The sequence below is a fragment of the Seriola lalandi genome, unplaced genomic scaffold (assembly GCF_002814215.2).
Source record: "Seriola lalandi dorsalis isolate HSWRI2012SDOR001 ecotype SW California unplaced genomic scaffold, Sedor1 jcf7180002054735, whole genome shotgun sequence".
Taxonomy (NCBI): Eukaryota; Metazoa; Chordata; class Actinopteri; order Carangiformes; family Carangidae; genus Seriola; species Seriola lalandi.
The window spans coordinates 1,836,492-1,864,244 of record NW_019525288.1 but is presented as its reverse complement, the minus strand read 5'-3'; the positions used below and the strand labels follow the sequence as shown (position 1 = coordinate 1,864,244).

The 27,753-nt window shown below is 39.9% G+C and overlaps 3 protein-coding genes across 4 annotated transcripts; 1 reads left to right on the top strand and 2 right to left on the bottom strand.

The window, feature by feature from the left end:
• Positions 1-103: 103 nt before the first annotated feature.
• lamp1a (lysosome associated membrane protein 1a) lies at positions 104-8,019 on the top strand. The gene is made up of 9 exons (XM_023424329.2): positions 104-520; positions 3,818-3,924; positions 4,027-4,246; positions 4,822-4,983; positions 5,093-5,304; positions 5,424-5,549; positions 5,665-5,731; positions 5,823-5,990; positions 6,898-8,019. The coding sequence occupies exons 1-9, from the start codon at positions 466-468 to the stop codon at positions 7,035-7,037; spliced, it is 1,257 nt and encodes a 418-aa protein (XP_023280097.1). The 5' UTR covers positions 104-465; the 3' UTR covers positions 7,038-8,019.
• grtp1a (growth hormone regulated TBC protein 1a) lies at positions 7,925-16,202 on the bottom strand. The gene is made up of 8 exons (XM_023424330.2): positions 15,564-16,202; positions 13,045-13,196; positions 12,785-12,943; positions 11,554-11,678; positions 10,687-10,783; positions 10,146-10,318; positions 9,007-9,192; positions 7,925-8,918 (listed from the first exon to the last, which is right to left on the bottom strand). The coding sequence occupies exons 1-8, from the start codon at positions 15,632-15,634 to the stop codon at positions 8,826-8,828; spliced, it is 1,056 nt and encodes a 351-aa protein (XP_023280098.1). The 5' UTR covers positions 15,635-16,202; the 3' UTR covers positions 7,925-8,825.
• An 891-nt stretch (positions 16,203-17,093) lies between these two features.
• adprhl1 (ADP-ribosylhydrolase like 1) lies at positions 17,094-27,638 on the bottom strand. 2 transcript variants are annotated; one of them, XM_087178769.1, is made up of 8 exons: positions 26,304-27,638; positions 24,804-24,968; positions 24,589-24,714; positions 24,277-24,417; positions 23,958-24,085; positions 23,712-23,844; positions 23,433-23,598; positions 17,094-22,062 (listed from the first exon to the last, which is right to left on the bottom strand). In XM_087178769.1, the coding sequence occupies exons 1-8, from the start codon at positions 26,515-26,517 to the stop codon at positions 19,932-19,934; spliced, it is 3,204 nt and encodes a 1,067-aa protein (XP_087034895.1). In that variant the 5' UTR covers positions 26,518-27,638; the 3' UTR covers positions 17,094-19,931. The 2 variants fall into 2 exon arrangements, with proteins under 2 accessions (XP_087034895.1, XP_023280115.1); XM_023424347.2 differs by lacking the exon at positions 17,094-22,062 and having other exon boundaries at positions 22,655-23,598.
• Between the last annotated feature and the right edge of the window lie 115 nt (positions 27,639-27,753).

The window sequence follows — 27,753 nt, the reverse complement described above, 5'->3', positions numbered from 1 at the left end:
TTATTTGTGACATTGTTTTTAATATGGGGCAGGGCTGATAGCCCTGAATAGCACCCACAGAGAGAGGCGGGGGGGGGGGGGGGGGGGGGGGTCTCACGTGACTGGAGAGCTCTAAATGCGACCAGTTCACATGACGAGAAATGGCTTATTCAGTCAGTGAGGCTATGACCGACACATTGCTGCATCTACTGAGCGTTTTTTTTTCTCACCAGGACATGCTTTGTGAATACTGAATTAGTTTTTCTTTCTATCTTCAGGCCGCAGAGAAACGTAAACAACAACAGTGACGCCACAGTTTTAGCTCTCGGCTCGTGAAGTCAAGTGCAGTTTGTGCTGCGTCGCACCGAAGACCCACCTGCGCCTGCAGCGGCGACACAACCACACTTCTCCGGGATTTTTTATCTCCGTCCTTCTACAGGGACAAAAAAAGTGAGGTCTGTCCTGTAGTGTGGTCATAACCGAAGGATGAAACTCTCTCGCGCTTTGGCCGTGCTCATCATCGCCTCGTTTGCTGTTTTAGGTGAGTGTTTTTCGGTTTAAAGCTAGTCGTCGCCGTCTAGAAGTGACCGGTGGATCAAACAACGTCAATACTTATGTCGGTGGTTAGTCGAATATGGTTGTTGACTAGGTAGATAAGTATTGATTAATTTATAATCTTACTGTCGATTAATTGGCGACCAGTTTGCAGCTAAGTTCATTTTAACGCTGCAACTGAGGAGTATTTTCATTATTGATTAATCAAACGATTATTTCCATTTAATCATATGAAGTCTATGAAATGTCAGATAAATGTCATGACAAAATCAAAACACCCCAGATGTACTTATTTTCTTTTCGTGCTTCGTCTACTCGACTACAAGTTAGAGGGAAATATTACTCCATTAAATTTATTTGACAGCTTCAGTGACTGACTAGTTCCTTTTATTAACAATACCTATGAAGGGCTTATAAAATATGATGCTTTCTTTGTGAATTATAGTATTGTACCTAAAAATATATACAAGTATAGATGGACAGAAAATCAATTGGCTACTATTCTGATAAAAAGATTTCATGTTTCCAGCTTCCCAAATCTAAAGATTTGCTTTTGCTTTTATTTTGATAATTGTAATTATTTTTTAAAATAATTTTGAAGTTTGGACTATTAGTTGGAAAAAAAACAAGCTGTGTTTTCTGAAATTTTACATATGAACCCATCAGTTGAATCAGTTACTCAAGAAAATAATAGTGACATGAATCTATATTGAAAATAATCATTAATCACAGTCTATATTAAATTAGCTCCACCACAACCAACTGCAAGAAAAATGTTGCTTACACATTGTTGCATGAGTAATAGCTAATATGGTAGATCAACAGTCAGGCAACAGGCTTTGGGAAATTCGAATCTACAATTTTGAGAATTTTCTTACATTTTATTGGTCAAATGACTTAATCAATTATTTGATAAAAACATAATTGACAGATTAATCAATGATAAAACTAATTGTTAGTTCCAGACCTAATACATTTAGTAATCAAGAAAATAATTGGCAACTGCAAATATCTTGGTAGGCTATTATTTAGCCAAGATGAGAGGTCTTTCCATCTTCAACAGCTTGCTTAGGATGTAGAAATTATAGTCATGCACAGTTATTTAGTCATTATATAGTCATCCACAGCTTGACTTAATATATAAGTATAAACTAGGGACATCCTTGTGTAGGTCAGTAACCAGTGGAAACTAAGATATATCCCTCCAAATTTGACCGAGTGGATAAGAGGACCTACAGCATTACAAAGTTTCACAAGGACTTGTCTTTCCAAAGTCCTAAATCCAAAGGTCAGTTGTCCTCAGGTAGGTGTGTCAAAACAGACCTGAGAAATCCCTGGACTTTATTCAATTCTATTCTATTCAATTCTTTCTATTCTATTCTAATGTAATGCCCAGGTTTTGTTAATGTTGTGGACCAGCAGATTGGCCTCATTGTTGTGTCATTTGAGAGCTTCATGTGACTATGATGGCTTTGTGTTGCACACAGCCCAGCAGGGGCCTACTGACGGTGCTAGTTTATTACCAGTTTGATCATCCTGAACACACACACACAGGCACCTGGCTGCTGACACAGGAAAACAGGCCAATGCAGATGTAGTTAGAGCAGTTGCAGTATAGTTTTTTTTTTTTTTTACCTCTTAATGCTCATTTTAAAATATATAATTAGATTACTGTATGCTCAGTTTTGACTTCCACTCATCAACATGATGAGGACTTCTGCTCAAGACCCTGCTGACCTTAGAGAGCATTTCCTCTCAACAGAAGGAATAGTGGGGAATGCTGTTATCTCTTTTAATTATTTCTTCCACACCGACTGTCTAACACTGCTATCTGTAGCGTCAAACTTTGTACACACAGCCGCTTTAACCTCATGATCAGATTGCAGTGTTGTGTAAAGCGTCTGCTGTGTGTTTACAGGGTGAACAGAGAGGTGACTTTGTGGTCAAGTTTCAGCAAGGCAGCAGGGGAGATGATGTGTAACCGAGAGAGACTTTCCATTGGGATCATTAGATTGAATTAATGTAGAAAGCTGAACATGAAAGAAGGAAGTGAGAAGACTGTGAAAGAGGGAAGAGTTCAGTCAAAAGGCTGTATAATAAGTTACTTATGAAAGTAATACCAGTAACATGGTGGACATCTGACACTACCCACAGGCCAAATGCTAAATGAATCTGTCTCTCAGGTAACCAGTTACTATTTGGGGCATGTTTTCACTTTCAAAAATCCTTCTTATCAGTACAATATTGCTAGTGGTAGGTGAATTTTGAAACCTGAATTTTTTCCCCTGACAAGTAGTTTTTATTTTAATGATCCTAAATGGTTGATACATACTTTATTATTAAAGTCTGACTAAACAGATTACAGAATTACAACATCTGTTCTGGTGGAAAGTCAACCAAAAAGGGAATAGTCTGCATCATGCACCAGCCACATTTGAGCTGAACTTTTTTGTAGACATTCTGGGAAGTGTGAAGCAAGTGGTGAAACTCCCGTGTTGCATTACTGTATTATAAAATGAGTGAGCACTTTTTTTTAAGGATATGAGTTGTAGGGTTGATAAGTACATGAGTCCTGAATAGCCACCACCATAGCTTCCAGACAATATGTTTGAGAAGTACAGCCACTATCGCACACACATAGACACCCAACAGTGAGTTGGCAGTTTCCAGGGAATAAAGGTATTAATAGCATACAATGCAAGTGTGAAAGTTGCCAGGTTGGCTGAGTTGCTAAATACCGCTTGGTAATTCTGTGCATAGGAGCCACATTTAGTATACCTAACAAGTAAGGCTCCTGCCTCTATTGGCTTTGTTCCATTAGGTGTCCCAGGAAGTCTCTCCAGTGAGCAGTGTTGATCTCTCACCACCTCTGGTGGTGGTTTGTGTGAACTGTTTTAGTGTATATGCAACATTGGTTAGGTTGTAATAATCATCACTGTTACAATTTGCACTCATTTTGTAACATGTATCCACCCAAATAATTTAAAAACAGATATTAAATACTTATTCAATATAAGTATGTATTCCAAAATCAGTGCAGTAAAGTCATCCCAATGCATTTAACAGCAAGCTGACCTCTATTAGCAGTTTTGCTCATCATCAGGTCACACGTATTGTATGTACGTATCTATTTGTCCAGAATATGGAAGATAGAAAGCTGAAAATATGTATTTTCCAGTATATTTTCAGATTGTGTGAGTTTGTTTTTTAATATGTTAACTGTTAAAGTTTTTCCGTATTATTTCAATATTGTAGCTGTCACGTCACTATGTTCTCCCCGCAGGTCGTATTCAGGCTGTTACGCTTGAGGTGAATGAGGGGAACTCCACTTGCATTAAGGCTGAGCTTTCTGCATCATTCTCCATCACATACAACACCTCCAGCAGCACAGTATGTACAGCGACAACAGTGTTCTGGTTTCCATCTCTGAAAGCATCATAACAGTGCTGTAGCTCCTCATGAACACCAGTTGTACCACTTGTCTTCCATTAGACAACAGTGCAGGTCTCTCTGCCTGACTCCGCCACAGTCGATACAGGCAGCAGCTCATGTGGCACAGACGGCAGCTCACCATGGCTGGTGGCAGTGTTTGGACCGGGCCACGCACTGGGGCTGAGCTTTTCAACCAATGGAAGTCTGTACAGTGTGGCTAACCTGACGCTACAGTACAACCTCAGCGACACTTCCTTCTTCCCTGATGCCAACAGCTCTGGTGAGAACAAACACTGCAACAATAATAATAACACAGTACAGCGAGAGAGCCGTCATTCTATCAACATTTCATATCCTCTGCCGCTTATCTCAGGTTTAGCTACAGGTTGTGAAAATTAATTAGGCTAGCTTAATTAATGTTATTTCAGTAGCTACCACTAAAAACTGTAATATTTCTGGTGTCTTGCCCAGTAACAGCTGATCAAAGATCTAAACTGGATCTGAGTTGTAGTTATTTATATCTTTAGTTACTTGATGAGATTTAATAAGGGATTCGAAAGGAATTGGAATTGATACTAAATTCAGATTCAATAAAAGGCTATTGAACACCAACCCTAACTATATGTCGATAAGAAATTAAATTAATCGCAGTTGTGTTTGGAATAAACAATATTTTCAGTTGCCATCAGCAACCAAAATCTAACTTAATAGTACAATAGTACACAAGGTGTGCTGTATATCTGAAGATCATTGTTGTACTTGCTAGTATATACAATAAAGATCTAATGGGATCATATCCGACAGGTAATATATTAAAGATGTAACTAATTTGTTGTATGTTTGATTGTGTCCTAGATGTGGTCACTGTGGTGTCGGCTTCAGTTGGGATCTGGGCCCCGATCAACACGACCTACCGCTGTGTGAGCCCCACCGCTTTTAGAGTTGGTGAAGAAAATGTCACTTTCTCTGATATGAGGCTGGAGGCGTACATGCCCGGAAATGACCTGAGTCCAACAGGTAGGGCACTGATTCTGTTTTTGTTCTTGAGTGGGTGGGTTTCTAGGGTGTTTGACCGGCTCCTTAATGGTTGATTAGATATTTCTTAATAATTTTTCTCTCATGACAGAAAGCGTATGTGTGGCAGATAAGGCCAGTACTACAGCTCCACCCACCACCACCACTGCTGCTACTACTACAACAGCACCGCCAGTACCAACCCCTCCAGGATCACCTGAACGGGGCTCCTACTCTGTGAACAACAGCAACGGAACAGTTTGTCTCCTGGCCCAGATGGGACTGCAGTTCAACATCTCCTATGTCTCTAAATCTCAGAATAAGGTAATATAGAGCTTCATGAGCAGGGAACCGCTTGTAGTAGAATAATTGTTGAATTCATTTTTTAATACAAGTTGTTTTAACAAACTTGAAATGAACCAACTTTTTCTATACTTTGCCAGACTGTCCAAGATATAGTAAACCTGACTCCTAATATGACAAGTTCATCAGGATCATGTGAAGCCAGCAGCGCTTCCTTGGTTTTGACACAAGAGCAAGCAACCACGCTCAGCTTCACCTTCACTTTGGTAAGTCCATCGCTTTTTTTTTTTTTTTTTTTAATGAATTTAGCTACATGGTCAGTTTGTTTTTGTTTGTGCGAGTAGATACAGTTATCCATTGAGCTCTTCCTCCAATCCACAGAACTCCACGACCAACAAGTACCACCTGAGTGGGATAGTTCTGTTCGCCAATTGGCCAGATATGACTGGTATGTCATTTGTACTGTAATAAGCAAAATGCTTTTTTCTTGGCTCTGACTTGTTTAATTTAAAGAAATACTAATCCAATTCTCTCCACAGCTCCCTTCTCAGCCAGAAACATTAGTCTGAACTACCTGCGGAGTACACTGGGCCGCTCATACATGTGCAACGCAGAGCAAACTTTGATTGTGGAACCAACCTTCTCTCTAAACACATTCAGACTGCAGGTCCAACCTTTCGGAGTCACCACCAGTCAGTTTGCTACAGGTATTACTGCTTTTTTTTTCTTTTGCCATTTTATTCCAATTTATCTTTGTCCTCTGACCTCCATTTTGTTTGTAATGGTGTTGTTTGTTTGGAGTAAGTAGCATCCTGTGGCCTGGATAAGAAGCTGTAGTCTGATAATCAGACTGAATTACCATTTCACTGAAGTTGTTTTATGCTTGTAGGAGCAGTTTTAGTTAGGGAAATTGGGGAAATTGGACGAACAATGAAAATTGCTATTACAATGCTGGTTGAAGAAATATGCAGGTTTAAAGGAATAGTTCGACATTTTGGTAAATTTGCGTCATTGCTTTCTTGCCAATAGTTTTACATGTTAGTCAATGAGCTTTAGAGGTGTTGTAAGGTATATTTATTACTTGAGAGAGAGTCAGGCTAGTTGTTTCCTTCTGCTCCCAGTCTTTACTCCAAGCTAAACTCAGCTGTTGCTTCATATTTAGCGTACAGACATGAGAGTGGTGTCGATCTTCTCATCTGTTTCACTTTTCACAAGAAAGCAACGACATGTAATTGCTCCTTCCTTTGAGAGTTATTTCTGTATGCTGATTTACTACTCATTTAGCTGCATTAAGCTCATCTGCACTTGTTGCCAATTTTGTGGCTATTATTGTGTCACTAATTTTATGGCTCTGGCACAGCAAGATCACTGCCACTGACAAACATCTGATTGGCTTGGTCATCTCTCCTAATGGCGATTAATGAGCACACCATCAGAACTATGTGAATCACTGTAAAAGAAAAGATGTGTGTAGAGAGTTTCAGTGGTCTGGAACTAGGCTCAGGCAGTCTTGCATCAACAAGGTCAACACTTCTGAATCACCCCTCAGTAATCCATTTATTAAAGCTGCAGTTGGATAGGGCATTTACTGATTCTCGCCTTTTCTGTCTCTAGCGGAGGAGTGTCAGATGGACCAAGACCAGATGCTCATCCCCATCATTGTTGGAGCAGCGCTTGCCGGCCTGGTGCTGATCGTGCTCATTGCGTACCTAATAGGCAGGAAGAGGAGCCATGCTGGATACCAGACCATCTGAATGGACCCTTCATTTAACTTAAACCTGACAGACTCAATAGTGGAGAGATGAACCTTAGTGTGTGAATGAGCAAGTGGACACGAGCATGAGTGAATGGAAGCAGTTGTTTCTCTGTGGTGAGTGCATGTTTTTGCATATCCTTTGTGACCTCTGGATAGTTTATTTTCCCTTCCATTTCTCTGTGGAATGATGATGAGAAGCCAAATACCTGCTAAATTTAGATGGTTTGCATCTTTATGACGCTTGAGAGGACTGAGTCTCCACATAATCAAAGATGGATGCAGTTTGAATTTGCTTTAGTAAGTTCACCGCCAGCTGTTTGGCTCTACTCTTGTTTCATTATGTTCTAGGGATTTGAATTTGCTTGAACTTCTGTCTGTTGTTGTTAGCTATGTAAAATAGCATTTTAAGAGGGAGAGACAAAGTAACTTAAGACAAAGCAAATTTTTTAAAAGTTCCAATGGCTTGGCCGCTATTGGTTTTAAGTTTGACAATTTAGGATGTCTGCACAAGTAAAAACATTCAAAGTGGAGTTTTATTCTTACACATGCTCACCAGTATTTTTTTTAAGTTCATGAGCATAAGATAATCCCAGTTACTCCAAGAGAAGGGTACGCTCTGAATGTGTCTTTTTCAATCATATTCCTCCACAGTGGAGACAGATAAAGTCTGAACTGCCCCATTGGTGCACTGAGGCACAATAAAGTAACTGGTAATTGTGATGATGAAAATGTGGATTGCTGCTTTGTGCGTAGTGGTCCGACCATGCACATAGTGCGACTCTGCATTACTAAAATGTATTTAACAAGACAAGTGAACAGGTGCATTGGTTAATTTTCTATTCTTGCTTTTCCCCACCCTCTCCCAAAAGAAATATCAATATGAAGTGTAGTGATTTGATCTTTTATTTTTATAGAAAATGATGTGATCTCGTTTTCTATTATGCATCTTACTGAAAGTTAATAAAAATCTTAAAAATCCAGGACAGTTTTGGAGTATTTCATGCAACAGCACCTTTTTATGATTTGTTTCATCTAGTTTTGTGTGAAATAAACATGGCTGTTTACTCATAGCTGTTCAACCAGGTGTACATCACACAGAATACCCAGAGCTGGGATCAATGCCAAGGTTATTTCTGTCCAGTGCAACAAAATCTGATATCAGTACTACAGAAGTTTAAAGGGCCCCAAAACCCAAACAAAGGACAGACTGAACACATCATTGTTATATAAGTAGAACAGCCCTTTCAATTGTGCTTATATTGCTTCAACATAGTGCACTTGAATAAACTGCATCAAATCAATATAATTCACATTAGATTACCACAGCATGTTCTGCCAGCATATGTCATGTCATAGTATAGTCAGTTAACTATCCAGATGACAATGTGAAATACAGTAGGTAGCTTCCTCTGGGGTGTGTTAACATTGTGCAACACATAATTTATCTTACATACCCATTTGCTGCCAAGCCTGTTCTCTTCAGTGTGTGACTTTTCAGAGTAAAGTGCATAATTCCATGCTTTAACAAAAGAAAATATTCACTTAAGATGAACTACATGTTAATTTCAAATGGAATTGTCAGCTCATACAGCACATAACTAAGAATATTCTCATGATCATATATATACACATTTAGATTGTATGGCTGTCTAAACATATGATTAAGACAAAAACCACATGTAGTATTTATTGTGAAATGTCAGTTAAAAAAGGTGCAAACGAGCTGCTGGGTGCTTCTCCCAGTGGAATGTGTATTGAGTTTGAGCAACAGGTGAGTAACTTTGTGTCATGACTCCTCCGCAATGATGCGAGATTGACATGTCACCCGCAGCTTAGTCAAGGTTGCCATGGGAAGACTTCCTGGTTCTGTGAAGATTTTCTAGGAAGGGAAAGAAATGGGATTATGTGATTAAAGAAGGCAAATCACAAGGAATGTTTATAATTCCATTCATCAGTTCTTAGTTTACCTGCATGAAAGTGTGGCATTCATCAACAAATGGTCCATGGGTGATTTGCTTGAAGGTTTGGCAGACATCTGGCAGCGACTGGGCCTGTTGAATCAGAGTCTGGTTGTGGTGGATCAATGTCAGAGCTACACGGAACAGGATTTTCGAGCCCTCGTAAAACAGGCAATCCCAAATCCGCAGAACTGTCTGCAGAAAAACAACAACAGAGAAGTAAATCCTACCAATGAACATGCATCATGATGCACATTATGAAATGTTACCTGTAGTATGCAAAAAGAAAAAGTTACTAACAGTGATAGGACTGATTACAAACAAAAACAACAGATTGTAGTATGTTGTATGAAGAGTTACATCCAAGTGCAAGTAAACTACCGAAAATGCATAAATACTCTTGTCGTCATTGGACGAGTGCACCAAAAAAGCAGTGACTTTTTGCATTGTAAAGACAGAGGATAAGGAAAAACTAAGAAAACTAACAATGCGTTCAATAATTGGCCTTCAATTTGTCACTTGGGTGCTTCAAGAGGAGGAACTGAGGAAAAACTCAGACATTGCAGCAGTAACCTTGAATCTATCTTGGTGGGAAATCAGTGAGGAATCATGTTCTAACAACAACTATTGGTTGGCCGCGGTGCCTGAGAATGGGAGTGAAATCTTGAGGGAACTGCAAGAACATCTGCAAGTGTTACACCCTCCCAGTAAAGCTCCATGTGTGTTTAGAGAACTAACACAGCAGTCCACACCCTCTTCAGGCCAACAGAGGGAGTCAGCAACAACAAAGACTGTTGTATAGTGGATTGGCCATTCCCAATTCAAATAAAAGGAAGAATGAAGGACTCATTTTATCAATCTGCTATCTGAATCCAATAAAAGCAGCACTGGCACACTGGAACACATGAATTTAGTGAATTGTGTAGTATGGTGAGTGGTGTTTTTTGACAGGGCTTTTATTGTTTGAGAGATAAGAGGATACAAAACATTAAAGTTTAGAATGATGTTGCTGTCATTCACATAATGGGAAAGTGGTTTCAGACTTTTGGACCCCACTGTATATGTATGCCTGACTTGCCCAATCAGTAAGTTATCAAGCTTTCTTAAATGGCTGAAAAAAAAAGATTGAGGGATGTCTTGAAGCTCACCTCTACTGGTAAGATGTCTATGTAGAGGCAGATGAACCATCGTGAGACCACCAGTGTCCACATGACGTTATGATCCACCATGGTCTGCCAGACTCCGGGGATTTTTATTTTCACTAGCTCCCCTAACACGTCCTGGTCCGTCTTCAGCCCCAGCATAGCTGGACTGTAGTAGTCTGTAATCTCACACATAATTATGAGTTATATACATTGCTCTTAATTAATGAACTGCAAACAGAAATAAACAAATCAACTTCTGTGATACAAAACAGGTTAAAATGGAAAACCCAATTCAATTAAATTGCCTATGTTATCAAACTGTTGCTACCAAGTTTTTTTTTTCTAATTTATAGAGGCATTCCCTTGTTTCAGTGAGTGTAAATTACAAATGAAAACATGTTGTCGGTCTTAAGCCACGGAAAGATGTAGACCATGTGACCTCTTATGAGATTATTCTTAGTCCAGAGCAAAGGAACAACCGGAACACCTACACACATGCACCTGTCAAGAGACCAGAATGGTGCCAAACAGTGTACATACACACCTGGTAAAATTCTGCTGAGTAGTGCATCCATCAGCCAGAAGGATTTCTCTTCATCTTTTGTGATGATAAGCAGATACCCAGCTATGAAGTTCATCCCCTGAAGATAAAAGAGACTCAGGTTGCACATGAAGAGAGCATGTAGAGCTCTATAATAAAAGAATCCAGGGGAGAGACCAGTAAGTGTGCACTGAACATGAAACAAGGAGACAAATAACCATTCAAATTAAAACAGGCTACCTGAGCGTGATTAGAGATGAATGGGTTCTAGTTATACTACATAAGAGATGTAACCATCAACACAGCCCTGCTGTCTGTTTGAATTGCAAAACAAGCTGCATATGCTCTGGTGAATGAAATGTGCCTTTCAAATGCTAATAATTAGCATAGGGCTAAACTGAGCTGACACTGACAAAAACATACTTTCTTTCGATACATAAGCCTGGGAGTACCAACTGGAGTTATGCGCAAGTATTGATAATGCTGTAAAAAAAAAAAAACAACTACTTCTTACATACAGTAAATGATTGCCTGTGATGTATTCCCTTCCATTAAGCACACAGAACTTTGCATTCTCAACTTCATTTTGCATATGAAGATTTAAAGACATTTTGAATAATTAATGTTCAATAATCCACAACAATAATGAACTGAACCCTTGTTTGCATTTCAGTAATACAGCACTATACAAAAAAATGAAAAAATGTTCACTACTGTGTCATTCTAACCCACATTACCAACACAGAATCACAACACAAGGTCCTTGGCAACACCAAATACAATCCCAGTAACAAGTAAGTATCCATGGGAATAGGTATGGTATTATGCCTAAATCCACTTAAGGCTGGATGCTCAGTAGTTCAGTATTACCTGGCAGTAGCCCACAGCTGAATTGTGGTGACCATAAGCCACCAGCACATTGTACAGTGCTTTCTGCAAACATGGGTTGGATGTCTTGCGGAACTGGATGTTGTCTGGAAATGTTCTGTTCAAGTCTGAAAGAAAAGAGGCCACAGGGACACTCATCATTACTCTGCACTGTGTTTGTGTGTGTATACAAACACAAGAGTGAGGGAAGCCTCAGCAAAAAAAGAGAAGATTATAGTCTTATGTTAAAATTATATTGAAACACTAACAAGAAAATCTTTACTTTTATATATGTTTTTGGCAGCAGATGTAACACTGTATGTGAAGTGGTAAGAAATTCACCCTGCTCAGGCCAATAGTGGAAAATACTATAGTACTTAAAGGAGCCACAGAGCAAGAAACTTAATTTCTTTCCGCTTCCATTTTTTATGGAGAAGTTTTTTTTTCTATAAAGGATAAATTATTTGTTGTTGTGATAACACAGCTGTAAAAATAAAAATGATTTACTCATAGTATTGAAAACCACTGTGGACCTTTAAAATCTTTGTCTCTATTACTCTAATTGGCCTTATCATTTCAGCAGTACCCACCCCTTGTGTTCTTTCAATGCCGTGCCATTTTCATTCTGAATGCCTGATCAGTATCTCACACAAGGAAACATCAGCAGTTTAGCTGGTCTGGTTGAAGAGCAGTTTCTCTTATTCGCAAAGCTAAACATACTGTATGTCACGTTTAAGACTAAACTACATACGGGCTCTGAAACACCAAACTGTGGGGCATCATTGTGCCCTGTGTGGCAGAATGTAGGTTTTGCAGTGTGTCCGGCACTGCTGGCTATAGTCAGCCTTTATCAGCAACTGTTGAGCCGATTCAGCAAAATGAATCAGCCTCAGTGGCAGTCATCGGGAAGGAATTCCCTGACTGGGTGTTCAAACTAAATCTGTTATTTTACACATTTAGTGCAGTTTCTCCTTATTGTTCATCTCCAACTTATATTTGCACTTGCAAAAGACCACATGATGTCATTGTCAGTACAAAACAAACTTTACAATGCCACTTGCAACATTTTGTATTCCACACCTATGTTTTGTATGTTCATGGTAGAGATGGGACTTATAACAGAGGACATGAGGCGATACATCTATGTGTCTTTTGCTTGTGGTAGTTTTTTTTTTTTTAGCTTGGCTTGATGTGTGCCAGGACTCTCAACTGTTGAAACTGTTCACAGCCTGACCTGTGCAGATGGTCTCCACCAGTTTGGGGTCATGCTGGGCTCCGAGCAGGGACTGGTAGTATCCTGGGTTCTTCTCTAACTGGTCTTGAGCCCCACTGGCTGCCATCCAAATCAGAGCTCGGTGCTCATTGGGAATCCCCTTACGCACATAACGCTTTACTGAAGGAGAGGGGGAACATTTCAGTTTAATCCCCACTTTTATTTCATGCAAGACTCTCTCCTTGAGCAAATCTGGGTGTGTGTTCAGTTTTCACACTTACATTTTACATTCTTCTGCACCTTGCTTTTGCCCTTCAGTAGTTTGGACCATTTGATGGACCGTCGGGTGAGCACAACTAGATACTCAGACATGAGCTCCTCATATGACTCATAATCAAAGTCCTCTGAGCGCTCAAAGCCATATGGATCCACCCTGGGCCAAAAAGCACAAGGTTAGAAACTGTTAACATGATGAAACACTTTAAAGGACAGTCAGTATATCACAATAAACATCAGAATTGCCAAACATTCACATCATAGCACTATAAACCTCAAACAACAATCTTTAGTAGCACGTGTCTCTACGTTACCTACATCTACTATCTGGTTCTAGATGAAAAAGTTGTGGGTGTAGGTAGCTCAACCTAATGCCTTTAGGTAACACGATAATCTTCCTGCAGCTTAACCCTTTCATGAGAACAAAGTCATCCTAGCAGAAAAAAAGCACCTACAGACCAGCAGTGTGGTAGGATACTAGATCTGTTTTGAACATGTTCAAGCACAACAGACCTTCCAGCATGTAACCCCCTTACTATGTACCAAAAACAATCCATGCTTTAACTGGTGTGGCTGTGCAAATACTGGGTGAAAATAAGTATCACTATGCAAGATTTTGTTCCTCATCAGGGAATGTCCTTGTTGGCAAAACAAAAGCAAGGGTTCACACTGGATGTTTCAGGGTAGAGTTTGTGAATGTGGCACCTGATTTCAGGTGTTGGTTTGGGTTATCAATGTTTGTTTGAACAGTGCAACAGCCCTCCTTCTCATTGAAAATAATCATTTATGAGTTATGTATTGATTTCACATATCTACAAAAAAGCCACAATGCTTAAGCCTAAGTCTATATGTAGATAAAGTGGATTAACTGCACTATTTCAAGTGCAATTCCACTGAAGTCCAATATACACTCAGTTGCCAGTTTATTAAGTTCACCTTGATAAACAGTCTTATACAACTGCCCTGTAATAATCTAACCTTCATGAAGGTTGTAATGTTCAGTTTTCTTTTAGAGAGGTGCTGATTAAACTTTATGAAGGGTGTCTCTTAAATTTAGTGTACCCTTATGAATATAAAAGTGGTGAAAACAATGTTATACTTGGAATTGTTTTTATCTAGTCTGTCCTTAATGATATTAATGTGTCTATAATACCAGAAACACCACTGAAATTCAACAGAACCAGAAACTACAGCTTCCAAATTGTCCATTATATTAAATTAACACCACGCTAAGAGAACAACAAAAAGCTAACATTGTACAGGAGGATTTATTATAAAGCTGTTGTATCAGACTGCATTAGTAGTATCCAATAAATGTAATCTGAGATAAACCGCTTTGTTACCTATATGCACAAACATTAGTTAGTTATATTGGTACATTTTGAAAATTCTAAAATTTTATTTGAATTATCATTTATCCAATTTCTAATGACCATACAACAGCAGGCAAGTGCAAAACTCCTAAAGAAGAAGTACAACTCTGTAAATCAGATTATTCATCACCTGAGTCCATTTATTCAGGAGACCTATGAAATGCAGTCTGTGCGGAGTAAACAGAGTACAATAATTTTGCATTATCCTAGCAAAGTTGGATTGCCAACCAGGCAAAGTCGGCACCTGCCCAGGGAACCCAGACACTTAGGGGGCCCAGAACCTCCAGGTTTACTCTACTCCTGACTACATAATTTGATTACTCACAGATTTGTTAGAAATGTGTACCACTTGAAGTACAGCTATGACCAGTCGCCCATCCTTCATCTTCAATTATTTTCACTATCAAACTGAGTTATATTCTTTAATAATTAATTTATTGTTCAGTGAATAAAATGTCTATCATTATTTCCCAAAGTGCAAGTTAACATATTTAAATTACTTCATTTTGTCTGACCAACAGTAAAAAAAAAAAACCCAAAGATGCTAAGTTAACTATCATAGAAAACTTGAAAATATTCACAATTGAGAAGATGGGACAAGTGAATTTTTGACACTGTGCTTAACCCAATAATGAATTATCAAATTTGATTTGTGGCAATTCATTCAATGGCAGCCAGTTAATGGACTGATGAAGTTCTCATCTCAGCTCTAGAGCATTGGTTGGTTTTGGTGCCAAAAGAAACAATAAAACTACCATCTATAGTAGGCGATCAACGGGGGCCCACAACATTTTTTGCTCCAGGACCCTTGAAGGAGATTAATCCAGCCATGATCCCAACAAATGATATTCCACTGAAAATTACTTTTTTGGGGGGAAAAAACTACAAATAACCTCCAACCGTTATCGAGATATGTTGAAATACAACACGTACAAGTAGCTGTAACGGCTAGAGTAACGGTCGTAAGTAGTTAGCTAACGTTTCTGTTTACAGGAACTTCCAGGAATAAAGTAATCACCTGTTTCAGAATTTACTTATCTCGTAAGTTACTAAAGTACTGTTGACTTTCCACAATAGATAAAATATGGTTTTAAATGTTTTAACAGGCTGGGTTAAACGTTAAAGCCCAACGTTAAGTTAGCTAACGTTACCTGTCCACTCTGTCTTTAGCTCTACCGTCAGTGGAGCGGGTCCGGTTAGTCGCCTTGTTATTCCTCTCCATCGCCTCTTCTGCTCCGGTGATATCCTGAAAATCCGTGCTAGAGTCTCACCATGTATCCGCCGTGTTCTTTTTCTCCAAAAACAGAGCAAAAATTTACAACAAAGATTAATCTCGAAGTCACAGTTTAAGTTGAGGTAAGTTAGCGTTCACTTTCTCCATGTTTGCGTGCTCTCCGGGACGACACGCTGCTGCTTTTTTTTTTTCCACACTGGGATTAACATGCTATTCTCGAAGAGGGGAAGCCGTGAGAGGCATGCTTAAGCTGTTTCCACAAACCAAGAACTCGTTTTGGCTCGAATATTTTATCCGCTGATGTTCAAGCCGTGTGGAGATAGTGGAGTTTGCTGAGCTTTATCGCCATTCACATGCACCTGCTGCTGATAGTCCCCCTCTCCTCGGAGTGCAAGAAACTGTCTGATAGCTCTAAACACAACAAACAAACATAACGGCTAGCTAGGTGAATTCTACTCAGTGTAATCCAAATAACTCAAGTCACTTCTACTCCTCTTGTCCGGACTACTCCATGGAGGATTTCGGACTCGTGACGTTTGCCCCGGGACACACACGTCAATCAGACCTAATGATGTGTTCAAATAAGTCCCGTAACATCCTACTTTAGAGCTCTCATGGAATGGCAAAATGTGACTTATGATGCATTCACGAGGCCTTGGATAGAAAAAAGTGGACCTGAAATGATTTTAAATAACTCAGGATAACCCCCAATATCCATTCCCATTATAACACAACTCAACTCAAGCCCTCTCTACAGACAATACCGTAGACTTACAGGCACTGCGTGGACTGCAATGACCTACGCGTCACTTTAAAATTGTATTGAAGCCACCAGTCATATCTTTACAGTAATGAGCAATAAAACAGTAAATCGTAAAATGAGCCATCTACGAACATGCCAAGTTGTTGCTGCTTGATGTAAGAATGCTCACTCTGTGGTCCATGAGGAATGACACTTCCCCTGTTTCCCTGTATGTTTACATGCATATATGTGGAAATGACAATAAATCTGAACAGGAACTATAAAGTATTAAAGTTGGTAAAACCTATCTATAACCTTACTTTACCCTGAGTCTAACAAGTTATCTTAGCCTTAGCCTTAGCCTTAGAATATCTACCATTTCACTGTGAACTGTTTATAATTAAGTTCACTTCAATTCTACTATATTTATACCTCAAAAGTAATTGTATGCAGCTCTCTAACCAGAACACACACAAAACTAGATACATTCAAATACTGTATGTGAAACTGGCAATAAATACATTAATAAATAACGTCAACATGTAACTATAACATTAACATATCTAACAATCTAAAAAAATACAAAAAGTAATGAAACTGTGCATAAATGCATTAAAAACTGAGAGGCCAACAGCAGAGGAAATAAAGGACTTTGAGTAATGATTAATTTTACAACATCTAGTTTTAATGTTCAGTGATATACATATTCATAACTTATTCGTATATTGACTGTATATGAGAATACAAAACAATCCCTGTTTGGCACTAAGCAACTGCAACAGTGAGAAAAAATAGGCGTTTCAGAACATTTTGTAAAAATATTTAGTATTCTTTTGGTATATAACATATGCACACATTAATGTCAACTGTTTACACAGATACAGCCTGCAATGTAGCTGCCATTGGCAACTCCCTCATCATAACCTAGAGTCCCCCATTTGCACTTAACGGTGTAGAATGTCCGATAACACGTGAAGGCAGCAAAAATGGTAAGTAGCCGCGCCCTCTTCAGCACAGTCACGTAGCACAGGTAAATACAGGCATCTGTTAACCCGAGCCTCTCCTGGTCCATAACAATATACCTGGATTCAATACATTTGCTGCATGGGTGTTTTTGTCCTTGAAAATCATTGGAAGTTTGCACATTTAACAGAGAGAAACAATAATACTAAATAATCATAATAATAGCAAATGAGGCCAAGGGTTTTTGAAAATAAATGCATGTACTCAAAAATGTGGCCCTCAAATTCCACAGTTTATTTTAGCTCTTTCTGTCCCAGCATCTGCACTGTTTCACATCTTTAGGGAAACATATGATGAATTAATGATTTTTTTTTTCATTGAACTAATATTATTAAAACATATATGTGTACCGTGTATATTTAAAATGACTTAAAAGTCTTGCACAAGTAAGAATGAAAAAACCTTGGTCTTACTGGAAAAGGTGGTGAGCATCAAAATGAAGTCACCAGATTTCAATTTGATTATGAGCTAATGAGAAAATCTGGAGCAGAGCTGCAGATACTCCCAATGCTGTCATCCAGCTTAAGGCAGAACTGTTGCAAAACTCACACTAAGGCTGTTCCTGATGACTCTTTCTTGTAGTAGTTTCTTATTTTAAAAAAGTTGGAAAAGGGAAAATCATGTAGGCCTAGGGATAGAAAAGTGATTAGTGTAAGTTGTACTCAAAAGAGGCTAAGTAAAGGACACCTCAATTAATCAAGCTGAGAAACTGTTTCACGTATTGTTTGATGTGGCCCTTTTTGGATTTGTTTGCTGTCAGAAATAACTACATCTTTTAGTTGTAAATTAAAAAAATACAATGATTATAGTGACATAAAGAGCCAACTGTAATCACCACAAATCTCCAATATAATTAATGGTGTGGGTGTGTGTATAAAGAAGTGACTATACAGAAATTCACTACATTTGTAGAAAGTCATGCTTAGCCCAGCCTAAATAAAATTACTTAAAATTTGATTTATACGTTTCTGCCCTACATACACACATAGACACTCAATAACAACACCATACTTGTCATCAGAATAAGCCTCGGGATAGACAGATGATGGATCATAGGCCTTGAGGTTTTATCCTCTTGTGAAAATACCAGACTAAGTCGAAATTAAGACTCATATTTCTGTAGTGATGTAATCCTGCTGGCAGGCAGGGTTGGAACAGTAAATTGGATGAACCTCCAGCCTCTGACATGTTTGGCACTGCAGTGTGACCATTCAACTGTTTTCAGCAGTTGCCCCTACATGCTTTTTAGACACACTACAATTCTGTTTAAGTGTGTTCTCGGCACTGTTCCACAAATACAAAAGGTCATCTCAAAGATCAACTCCAATTAGTCCATCTAGTGTGTAAGAATGTCTTTATTCATGTGGGGGATTGAAGATCATGAACAAAACCCTTTTCCTTCTTGGTAAACAACTTTGCAACCATTATGACCATTTGGCCAGTTCTCCACAAAGTGATTTATTGTTAGTTTGTAAAGAAAATCATATTAAAGTTGTTCTTATACAGTACAATGGAGTTCAATACATGGTTAGCAAATCTACTAAAATGACCATATTGCACTGTTCCAATAATGATTAAATCACGCAGCATGTGCATGTGCTAATATAGTTTGGATTAATCTATTTTTTTTTTTTTAAATGTACAAGCTACATTCATGCAAATAAAATACTGTGTTGTATCTCAATAGTCACAGGGAAAGAAAAGAAAAAAGAAAAGGAATCTTGCATTAAAGATTCCTTTGCATGTAAATTATTTAGAGATATAAGGTATACAGTCAAACTTGAGCAGTGTGCAACAGACAAATAACAATTGAATTAACATAAATTCTTACTGAATTAAATTGTATTACAGCTTCAAAATGAAAAGCTGTTTTAAGTCCAACTAGTCTTCTGTTGCACAGCCATGTGAATGCAGTGTGAATGTTTGTGCACTACTTGTTTATCCCCCATTTCTGGTAGCCTACTATGATTACAGTGTTAAACCCTTTTAAGTCTTGCAAGTAGAAAAGATGATGATTCATTTGTGCATGCTGGTTTTTGTACAGAAAAAAACACTAATTATGTTGGCAGTACGGTTTGCAGCAATTCAACCATGACAAGCTCTTGGCCAGCCAACTGTTGTAGGTCATTTGGAGGTTATCAGTGTTACTATCTATGCAAATACGCTGAATGGCATTTATTACAAGCCTATTCAAATGAAAAATATTTTTGCAGCAACAATGTTGTGACAAATACACAAGATAAGGGTTAGTCATAGTTTTGTACTAGCTTGTAGATGATCACATGTGCTCATTTGCTGCAACCTTTAAGGAAAAACACCAGTGTTATTTGTTGCTTCCACCATGTTTTTTTTTTTTTCTACAACTGTGTCTGCTGATGTATAAAGGTACACTGAGAGTAACCTAAATCTTGATTTAAATTCCTTGTACAGTATATGTGAAAGGAAACAGTGCTTGACTAGCAAACACTGACTCTAGATCTGAGAGTGTGCATTGGCGTCCGTCCATTGGCACCAACCAACCTAAAACGTGAAGGTGTCAGTAAAACGTATGATTTTGGGTTTATATATTTGTTTGACTGATGGATCCCCATAGTTGATTGTTGTATACTTTTGCTTCTGTTTTGGCTTGTCTCTTTCAGGTTTAATATCAGGTAATGTTAAAGAAAATGTCTCACTGTCTTCAAATGCAGCCTTATTGGCAGTGACTTCAGAAAGTCTAAAACTTTGTTGCATATTAGTATCTTTTATGTCCACTTGTGTTACATCTTCTTTTTCCTCCCTGCAATCCTTGTCGTTTTCTTGTGGTTTAGCCTCTGTTGGTTTCTTTTTTGTTGTTATATGACGGGCGATGTCATTAGGAGGGCATGTATCATTATCTTGAAAGGTTTCCATTGTCATTGTCATCTGTGCCATCATAGATTGTGATGGAGGAATTGCAACCGAAGGCGCTATAGTATCTCGTTCTGGTGCTGATTGAGAGGAGGAGTTAGTCTGATCAGGACCTTGTTGACTATAAACGCGTGGGATGACGTACTTGGGCAACCTTCTTTGAATAGTCACTGTTGAGTCTTCCACTGCTCTGTTCTCCGTGGAGTCATGACCTGTTTCTGAAGAAAGTCCCTCTATTTGGGGTTTTACAGTATCTTTAGTTACTGTAGTGGAGGGTTCACCTACAGATGAGTCGCTGTGAGAGTATTGTGGAGCTCCATGAGGTCTGTCTTTATTCACATTTAGTATCTTTTGTGAAATCTCAGGTTTGGTTTCTTGCAGATATTGTTTAGGAGAGGAATCTACACATGTGGACCACACAGTAGAACAGGTCATTATGGTTGCCATGTGCCAGTTCAATGGGACCTCTACCTGAGGAAAAAGCCTGTATGGCTCTGGTGGTGACCACTCTGTGACAGAAGTTAAACAGAGCAGCTCTAGACATCCATATTTTAACCTTTCATCAACTAAGGTTTGAATTTCATCATATTCCCCTGACCTCCAACCCATAACATTGTTATTGTTAGCTTGGCCATTCATATGTTTTAATGAACAATGACTGTCAACCTTTTCACCTGAAGTCTGGTGCCCCATTTCCCCCATTTCCCCCATTTGCTCCACCTTCAAATTATCTTTTTCTTCCAGGTTTGAGTTTACTTTTGTCAAAACGTCTACTGCCTGCTCTGGTCTTTGTTCCTGTGCATTTGTAATTTGATTTCTTTTCAATTGCTGACCAACAGATTTACTTTTCATCTGTTTGTGTTGGTTTTGTTTGTGGATTGTTTGGTCTCTTTCATGACAAGCTACCTTCTCTTTTATACTATTTGTCACCTTGACTCCTCCAGGGGACCTTTTATGTGAACATTTCAAGTCACTTCCCTTGCATACATTGGCCATGGTCTCAAACTTCTCCATCAAGGAAGACAAGAAGATCCCTCTCCCAATGAGTTTCGGTTTGATTGGCTGTTTCTTCTTCTTCATATTCAGGCCCCTTTCTTTCTGTTCAGCCATGGCAAACTTGGCCACCATATCCTTCACACTGCCTCCTCTCTTCAGTCCTTGTTCTCTTTTAGCTCGGTCCTTCTTGTGCATGTCGTGCTCACTGTTTTGGCTGTGGTTCACCTTACCTGCCACACCTCTGCCAAAGGATAGAGTTCCTACCTGCCTTTGGTGAGTGACGGGAGGTTTGGGCGTGGACCTTAAAAACTTAGATTGGAGGAGCTGGAATGTGGTAAGGCGCCGGGGAATTAAATCTTCTGCACTATGATTTTCTCCATACTTGCACGGCAATCTGTCTTTTTGTGGATCCAACCAGCATTTTTCAAGAATCTTGGAACTAGTCTCAGCAGTTTTTCCCTGTGTCATTTGATGCTCCTCAGGGAGCTGAACCATAGTGCAACTTGTCTGAAGTTGAGTCTGCTTCATTGAAGTTTCAGTTCTCTGATCAGGACAATCTATGTTTCTTGTGTTTCTTTCTGCTCCAATACCAGACCCTGGCTTCTCCAGGATTCTGTTTCCCGTTGACCACTTGGGCAGATGCTGTGTTAGGTAATGCAGGAGACTCTCGAGAATCCCTCGGAGCACTGGACGGCAGTTACGATCTCTAACCAACTTCCTCAACATACTGGAATCAGGGCCGATACTGGTGTTCCAAGAATCTGGTCTACGGAGAAGAGGACATGCAAAACTTAATCCCTGTAGCCATCTGCAGCCAAGTTTCTTTTTCTGAAATTGATAGCACCATCATGAACAAGAATTTGGGGGTAACTCTTGCTTAAACCCACCTGTTACACCTGTTAAATGGGGGAATATTCAATTAAGGTTGGCTATCTCTTTTAACCCATATAAGTCAGTCTCTGAGAAATGAACATCACTGAACTGGACAGGGATTAGTTTTTGGAGCATAGTGAATTTGACCTTTCACTGTGACCATATGTCACTGTAACTTGGAGTAATCTCCAAAGAAACAGTTTTAACTTTTACCTATTATTCTTCCACCCCTGTGATCTTTGAGTCAATAAACAGTACTTCTACTTGAATTGGATAAACCAGAAGTCATCCCAACCATGCAGCAAAGTATGGTACTTGAAGTGAGGTGTTCTAGCAGCGTGAACTTGTTACAGGTGATTAGTTCAAGGGATTGTAGAGACAGTTGTGCAACAAGACGAAGAAATCCGGTCAAAAATTAAGACGCTCTCCATCAAAATAAATGATGCGGTTAAGATAAAGAGACACTTCATGAGAGGCACTTCATGCATGATATATAGTCCATTTTAATTGTCATATCATATTAATATTCACCATGTAATGGTGCTTTCACAATGTTACACTGTACCTGTAGAGCATCCCAGTGCAAATAATATAATAAAGAGTATGAGAAAATATAATTACTATTCTAATGTTATGCATAAAAGTTAAAATCATTTCATAATTTCAACCAAATTTCACATGCACTGATACGAAGGATAGGTTGAATCCAAATCGAAAACTATTCATTTATGAGGCAATAGCAGGAAATCAGGTATGCTGAGCCTCCTGTTGAGACTTTTAAATCAATTAGGCTACTACCCACAGTAGATGATATTTGCACAAAATTTTATGCAGATTTTAAGGAATTATTCCACGATAAAAAAATAACTTTGAGCTTAATGTTAATACAGGTTAGCTTTGGAGAAGGAAAATGTCAGAGAAGGAAATTATCCTCTTAGTTAACTAAATTGTATAAAGGCAAAAGAGTTTTGTTTTCCGGGAGACATTGGAGCATTGGCCTTAAAGTCATATCCCCTGCCATAAACTGATTCCAGATGTTGGAACAGAGAAATAATCTAGCAGAAAGCGCTCGTGTCAGATCTGTGGATAGTGGACAGCAAAATCAAGGAGAAGAGGGCAAGATAGGTGAGAAGAGAAAAGGAAGCTTCTTAGCCAACTGAGACAGGACTAGAGGGTAGTGTGGGACAGCGAGAAGCAGTTTTAGAGTCATGTGCAGTTCCGCTGATAGCCAGTAGGGTTCAGGCCAGTGAAGGTCAGGATTACTTGTCTATGCATTTCTCTGCAGATGCTGCCTTGTACAGTGCCTCTCCCAGCTCCTCTAGGCGCTCTCTTTTGTCCAAATCCTGGTGTAGGCCCGGGGGTACCTGGCTCAGGCCGTGCATTAGGCCATAGAAACAACCTGCGATAAGGCCTGTGGCTTCACTCTCACCTAAAACAACACAGTGTTTTCACAGAAGTCAACAGTGAGCATGGCATGTGTGAAGTTTGTCTTTTGAAACATCTTTCAAAATGCAAAATGGTGCAAAATGGCATAGTTCTCACCTCCATGGAACATGGCTCGTTTACACAGTTCAGTCCAGTCACTCCCTGCAGCCAGAAGGGCATCGTAGGCTATCATGGGGGCATCGTGACCTCTGCGGCCAGCACAGCCCTCTGAACTCCAGCGTTTGTACATCTGTATGGACAAGGAAGCAAGACAGGAGAGAAGTGCACTGTTTGAATGAAAATATGAAGGTGGACTTACATTTGTTTTTTTTTTGTTTGGTGAGTCAGGAAAGCAGGACTTACCTTGTCTGTCTCTTCAGCATCATAGCGATCAGTGAACAAAGGTTTGTTCTGTCCTTCCTTGTCTATCTCTCTCTCCTCAAGGTAAAACTGCCACTTGGCCTCAAAATAGAACCAGTTTTCCTGATACTCTGCACAGGAATACAAAATCACACACAGAATTAGCTGATAGTCATGCTCCCTCAGACACACGTGCATACACCTATTGATATTACTATTTGTATGTGTTTTACATAGAAGCTTTAATTGACTCGGGTTAATCAACCAAGCAGCAAGATAATGTACTTCATGTAAATTAACACAGACAGTAACATAGTCTAACCCGCCATGTGTCGTATGGTCTTCTTGCAGTACTCCTCAGCGCGAGGGATGACCTTCATGAGCTCGCGGCCCCAAGCCACAAGAGGTTTCCCCTGGATCGCAAAGGACGCAAACAGTGCTGTTGTCAGGGAGCCGAGGAAGCCTGAAGCAAAGTGAGTGACACCACAAGTCACTACGCCAATTCTGTCCACTGACATCTCAAACTCACCCAACAGCTAAGTTTTAAATCAATGATCTTGAAGTCAAAAGTTTATCAGCAAAACAATAATCAACCTAAAGTTGCTAGATTTGTTAGAATAGGTTAGGGAGTCACCTGTGGGATGGTTGTGTGTCATTCTGCCGATCTCAATGCTGACTTCCACCAGGTTGTCTAGTCTCTCAGGCTGCCAGTATCTCATACCCACACACATGGCCTTGGCAGCTGCCCCAAACCCAGACCCTGGACATAAATGCATGTGCACACATTTCATATACTGCAGTTATGTTGGACTCACAAACTTTGTAAAAATATATAAAATCTCCAGTGACCTTTTTCATTGAAGGGTGTATGCCAGGCAAGCAGGAAGTTGTGAGGTTTGAGGTGAACACAGCCCTCCACTGTGGCAGGATCAGGGGCTCTGCCCTGGAGAGACACCATGGCTTCAACATACAAACGCACCAGCTCCCGGTATAGGTCCTCCAGACACCAGTAATCTGGACACACATACACATACACACACACACACACAGTGACTGAGAGTCATTCATGACTGGCATGCAAGGCAAGATGAGTGTTGCTGTGGAGGGCTAAGTTTAGCCTCAGTCTGCCACACCATAGATTAGGGCCAGCATGCTTGCGGGGCGAGTGGAGTCACTTCTACACACCATGAGGTCAACTGGGATCCACGAGCAGGCCCCCAGCCATCCTGCTAGAATTTGTTTATGTGTGTGTGTGTGTGTGTGTGTGTGTGTGTGTGAGAGACAGTTGACAAAGAGGCATCACCCAAGTTAGTGGTCTAGGACTTTGATGAAAGACAGGAACTTTGCCAATCTAGACTGGACTGTGGTTCAGATTATGTTACACAGAGGGTGAGGCAGGACAGACCTAAAGTTGTCAATGAATGCGTGTAAAGAGGTAGTTGAGAAAATAGTGTGTTTGTGGTTTAATTTAAGTTTTTAATTTTTGCTTCAGGTGACTAATAATTGAACCATTAGAAAATGCCTGTTAACAGAGGAGTCCATTTGTTTTTGTTTCTGCTGTAACACTTCTGTGTGCTGGTAAAGAAGATTGACAGAGCCATGTCAGTGTTGAATATGGTGTTTAAATTAACACCATTCATTCCACTCCATACGTTTTTGTCTGGCTGGTGTGTGTGTTTGCAGGCATGCATCAGTGTGGCTAAATAGGGCTTCCTAATCTCAAAAGATGTCATCGCCATTACTTGGGACCACTGTCATTGGCTTTGAGCTGCAACTGCACCCAAACATGATACCGGCAGATTATGGAGGAGTCTGACCTGCCTTTGTTCAGTAAAGGATAGCTCAGGTTTTCCAAAGTAGTCTATTTTAGACTCTTCTGTCCTGGCAACTCTTGGCCATTGTTGATGGCATGACACGGCTTGTGGCTGTGGGAATTCACATTAAGGTTTCTACTCAGATTTTGTCTTTGATATCCGAGTTGCAAGGGTGGATTATGAGTATCTCAGTGGGTTTTGTCATTCAGGTTTTGTCTGCCAGGAAGTGATTAGCAGCTTCCATTGACTGTATAGATGAAGCTATTCTGGTCCTTCCAAATGTAGAATGATTAAATACCTGTGTGTCTATATTTTAGGGACATATAAGGGCATGTTTATAAATTACTGAACAGATAAAAAAAAGAAAGAGGTTTTTGTTTTATGTGTAGTTGTATATGTAGAAATAAGATATGTGAAATTTTGACACAACATTTTAAAACAGAAGAAAGAAGCAACTTAGTTTGTGCTTTTACTTTCTAAATGTCATTTCATAAATCCTCTTTGACATTCTTCATGAGACCAATCCTAAACGTACCTGTGATAAGTGCTTCTGCTGTGGTCATGTGCATCAGCGTTGCATCACTCAGGGGCCAGTTATCAGGGTCCAGTTTTAGAGCTCCCAGTCCCCCCAGAGAGGCTAGTTCCTCCTGGATCTTCTTGCCTGAGGTGAAGCCTTCCCAGCGGCCCTTTCTGTAACCCAAGGCATCACCAGCAGCACCCAGAACCATGGCTGCCTTGAATTTCTCCATGACACTGGGCTCTGCTCACGTTGGCTCACCCAGCTAATCACGAAATCACGATCTTCTCTTGAATGAAGCCGTCGCACTTCTCTTGGGCTTTAGATGGCTCCTAGCACAAACAAATGCCAATCGAACTCCTTTCAGCCGAAAGTCTTCTTCACCAACTGAGCAGACTCATGGTCATAGAACAGTGAAAACAGTACAAACTGTCTTGCCCCAAAACATCCTGAGGAAGTTCAAACAGCCTCTCCAGCTCTCACAAGTAAGATATCCACTCGATGTGGAACCACAGACCTCTGTCTCTTCTACATAATAGCTCGACCACCTTCCCACCCTCGGGGCTCTCTTCTAGTTCCTCACCTCGCACTCAATATCAAGGGTGGACACGCATACTAACACACACACACACAAAAGCATCACGTTATCAGCCACAGCTTCTTTGTGTTGGGCGGCGGTGAGTTCAGCTGTGATCAGGTGTCTCCTAAAAAGGCAATCCCCAAGTCCCCAACGCTTTAAAGCTGGATGGCTGGATGTGAAGGGCTAATAGGGGGCTGGGCGCACTAGAAGAGATGCTAATGTGTTGTTGGGCTGGAGTGCAAGCTTGTCAGCTGGTGCTGGACCTTGTTGACATCCCAGCCCACCCCATGGGACGAGGGTAAGAATGGAGCATCATCCCAACTGATGCCCCCCCACCCACTCCATGAGCCCCTCTAATCCTTACGTCACTATTTTAAACTTTTTTATGAATCATCCCCTGCCTTGCCATCAACTAATCTACTTTCCAGTTATGTGCATTGTATCCAAGAGTTCATATCCCTTTCACTTTCTTTAATCCTCATCTTCACCCAGTGCCATGAATTTACCCCTTTTTGAGTCCCTGAGTCATCAAATGACACAGATCTGTTATTCCCGACCCTTTAAAACACCTTTCTTGTCCATTTCGCTGTTGGTGACTGTAGAACTAATCATACTCAGAGTAACTGTAGACAAGGCATCTCCAGAAGAGTCAATAATGATGATGATATGCAACAGGAATGCAACCTGATAAGGGACAACTGTTACCAAGCTGACACTTTACCTACACTCTCAAACACACACAGCGGCTCTCAGCAGGAATATTGAGATTTTGTTTTGTTCCAGTCACTGCCAACATTAGTTAATGTGCATATTTCAGAAATCAGCCTGTGTTTTGCCTGGATAAAAACCTGCTGGCTCCTCGGCCTTCATTGAGCATGAACAACTTCT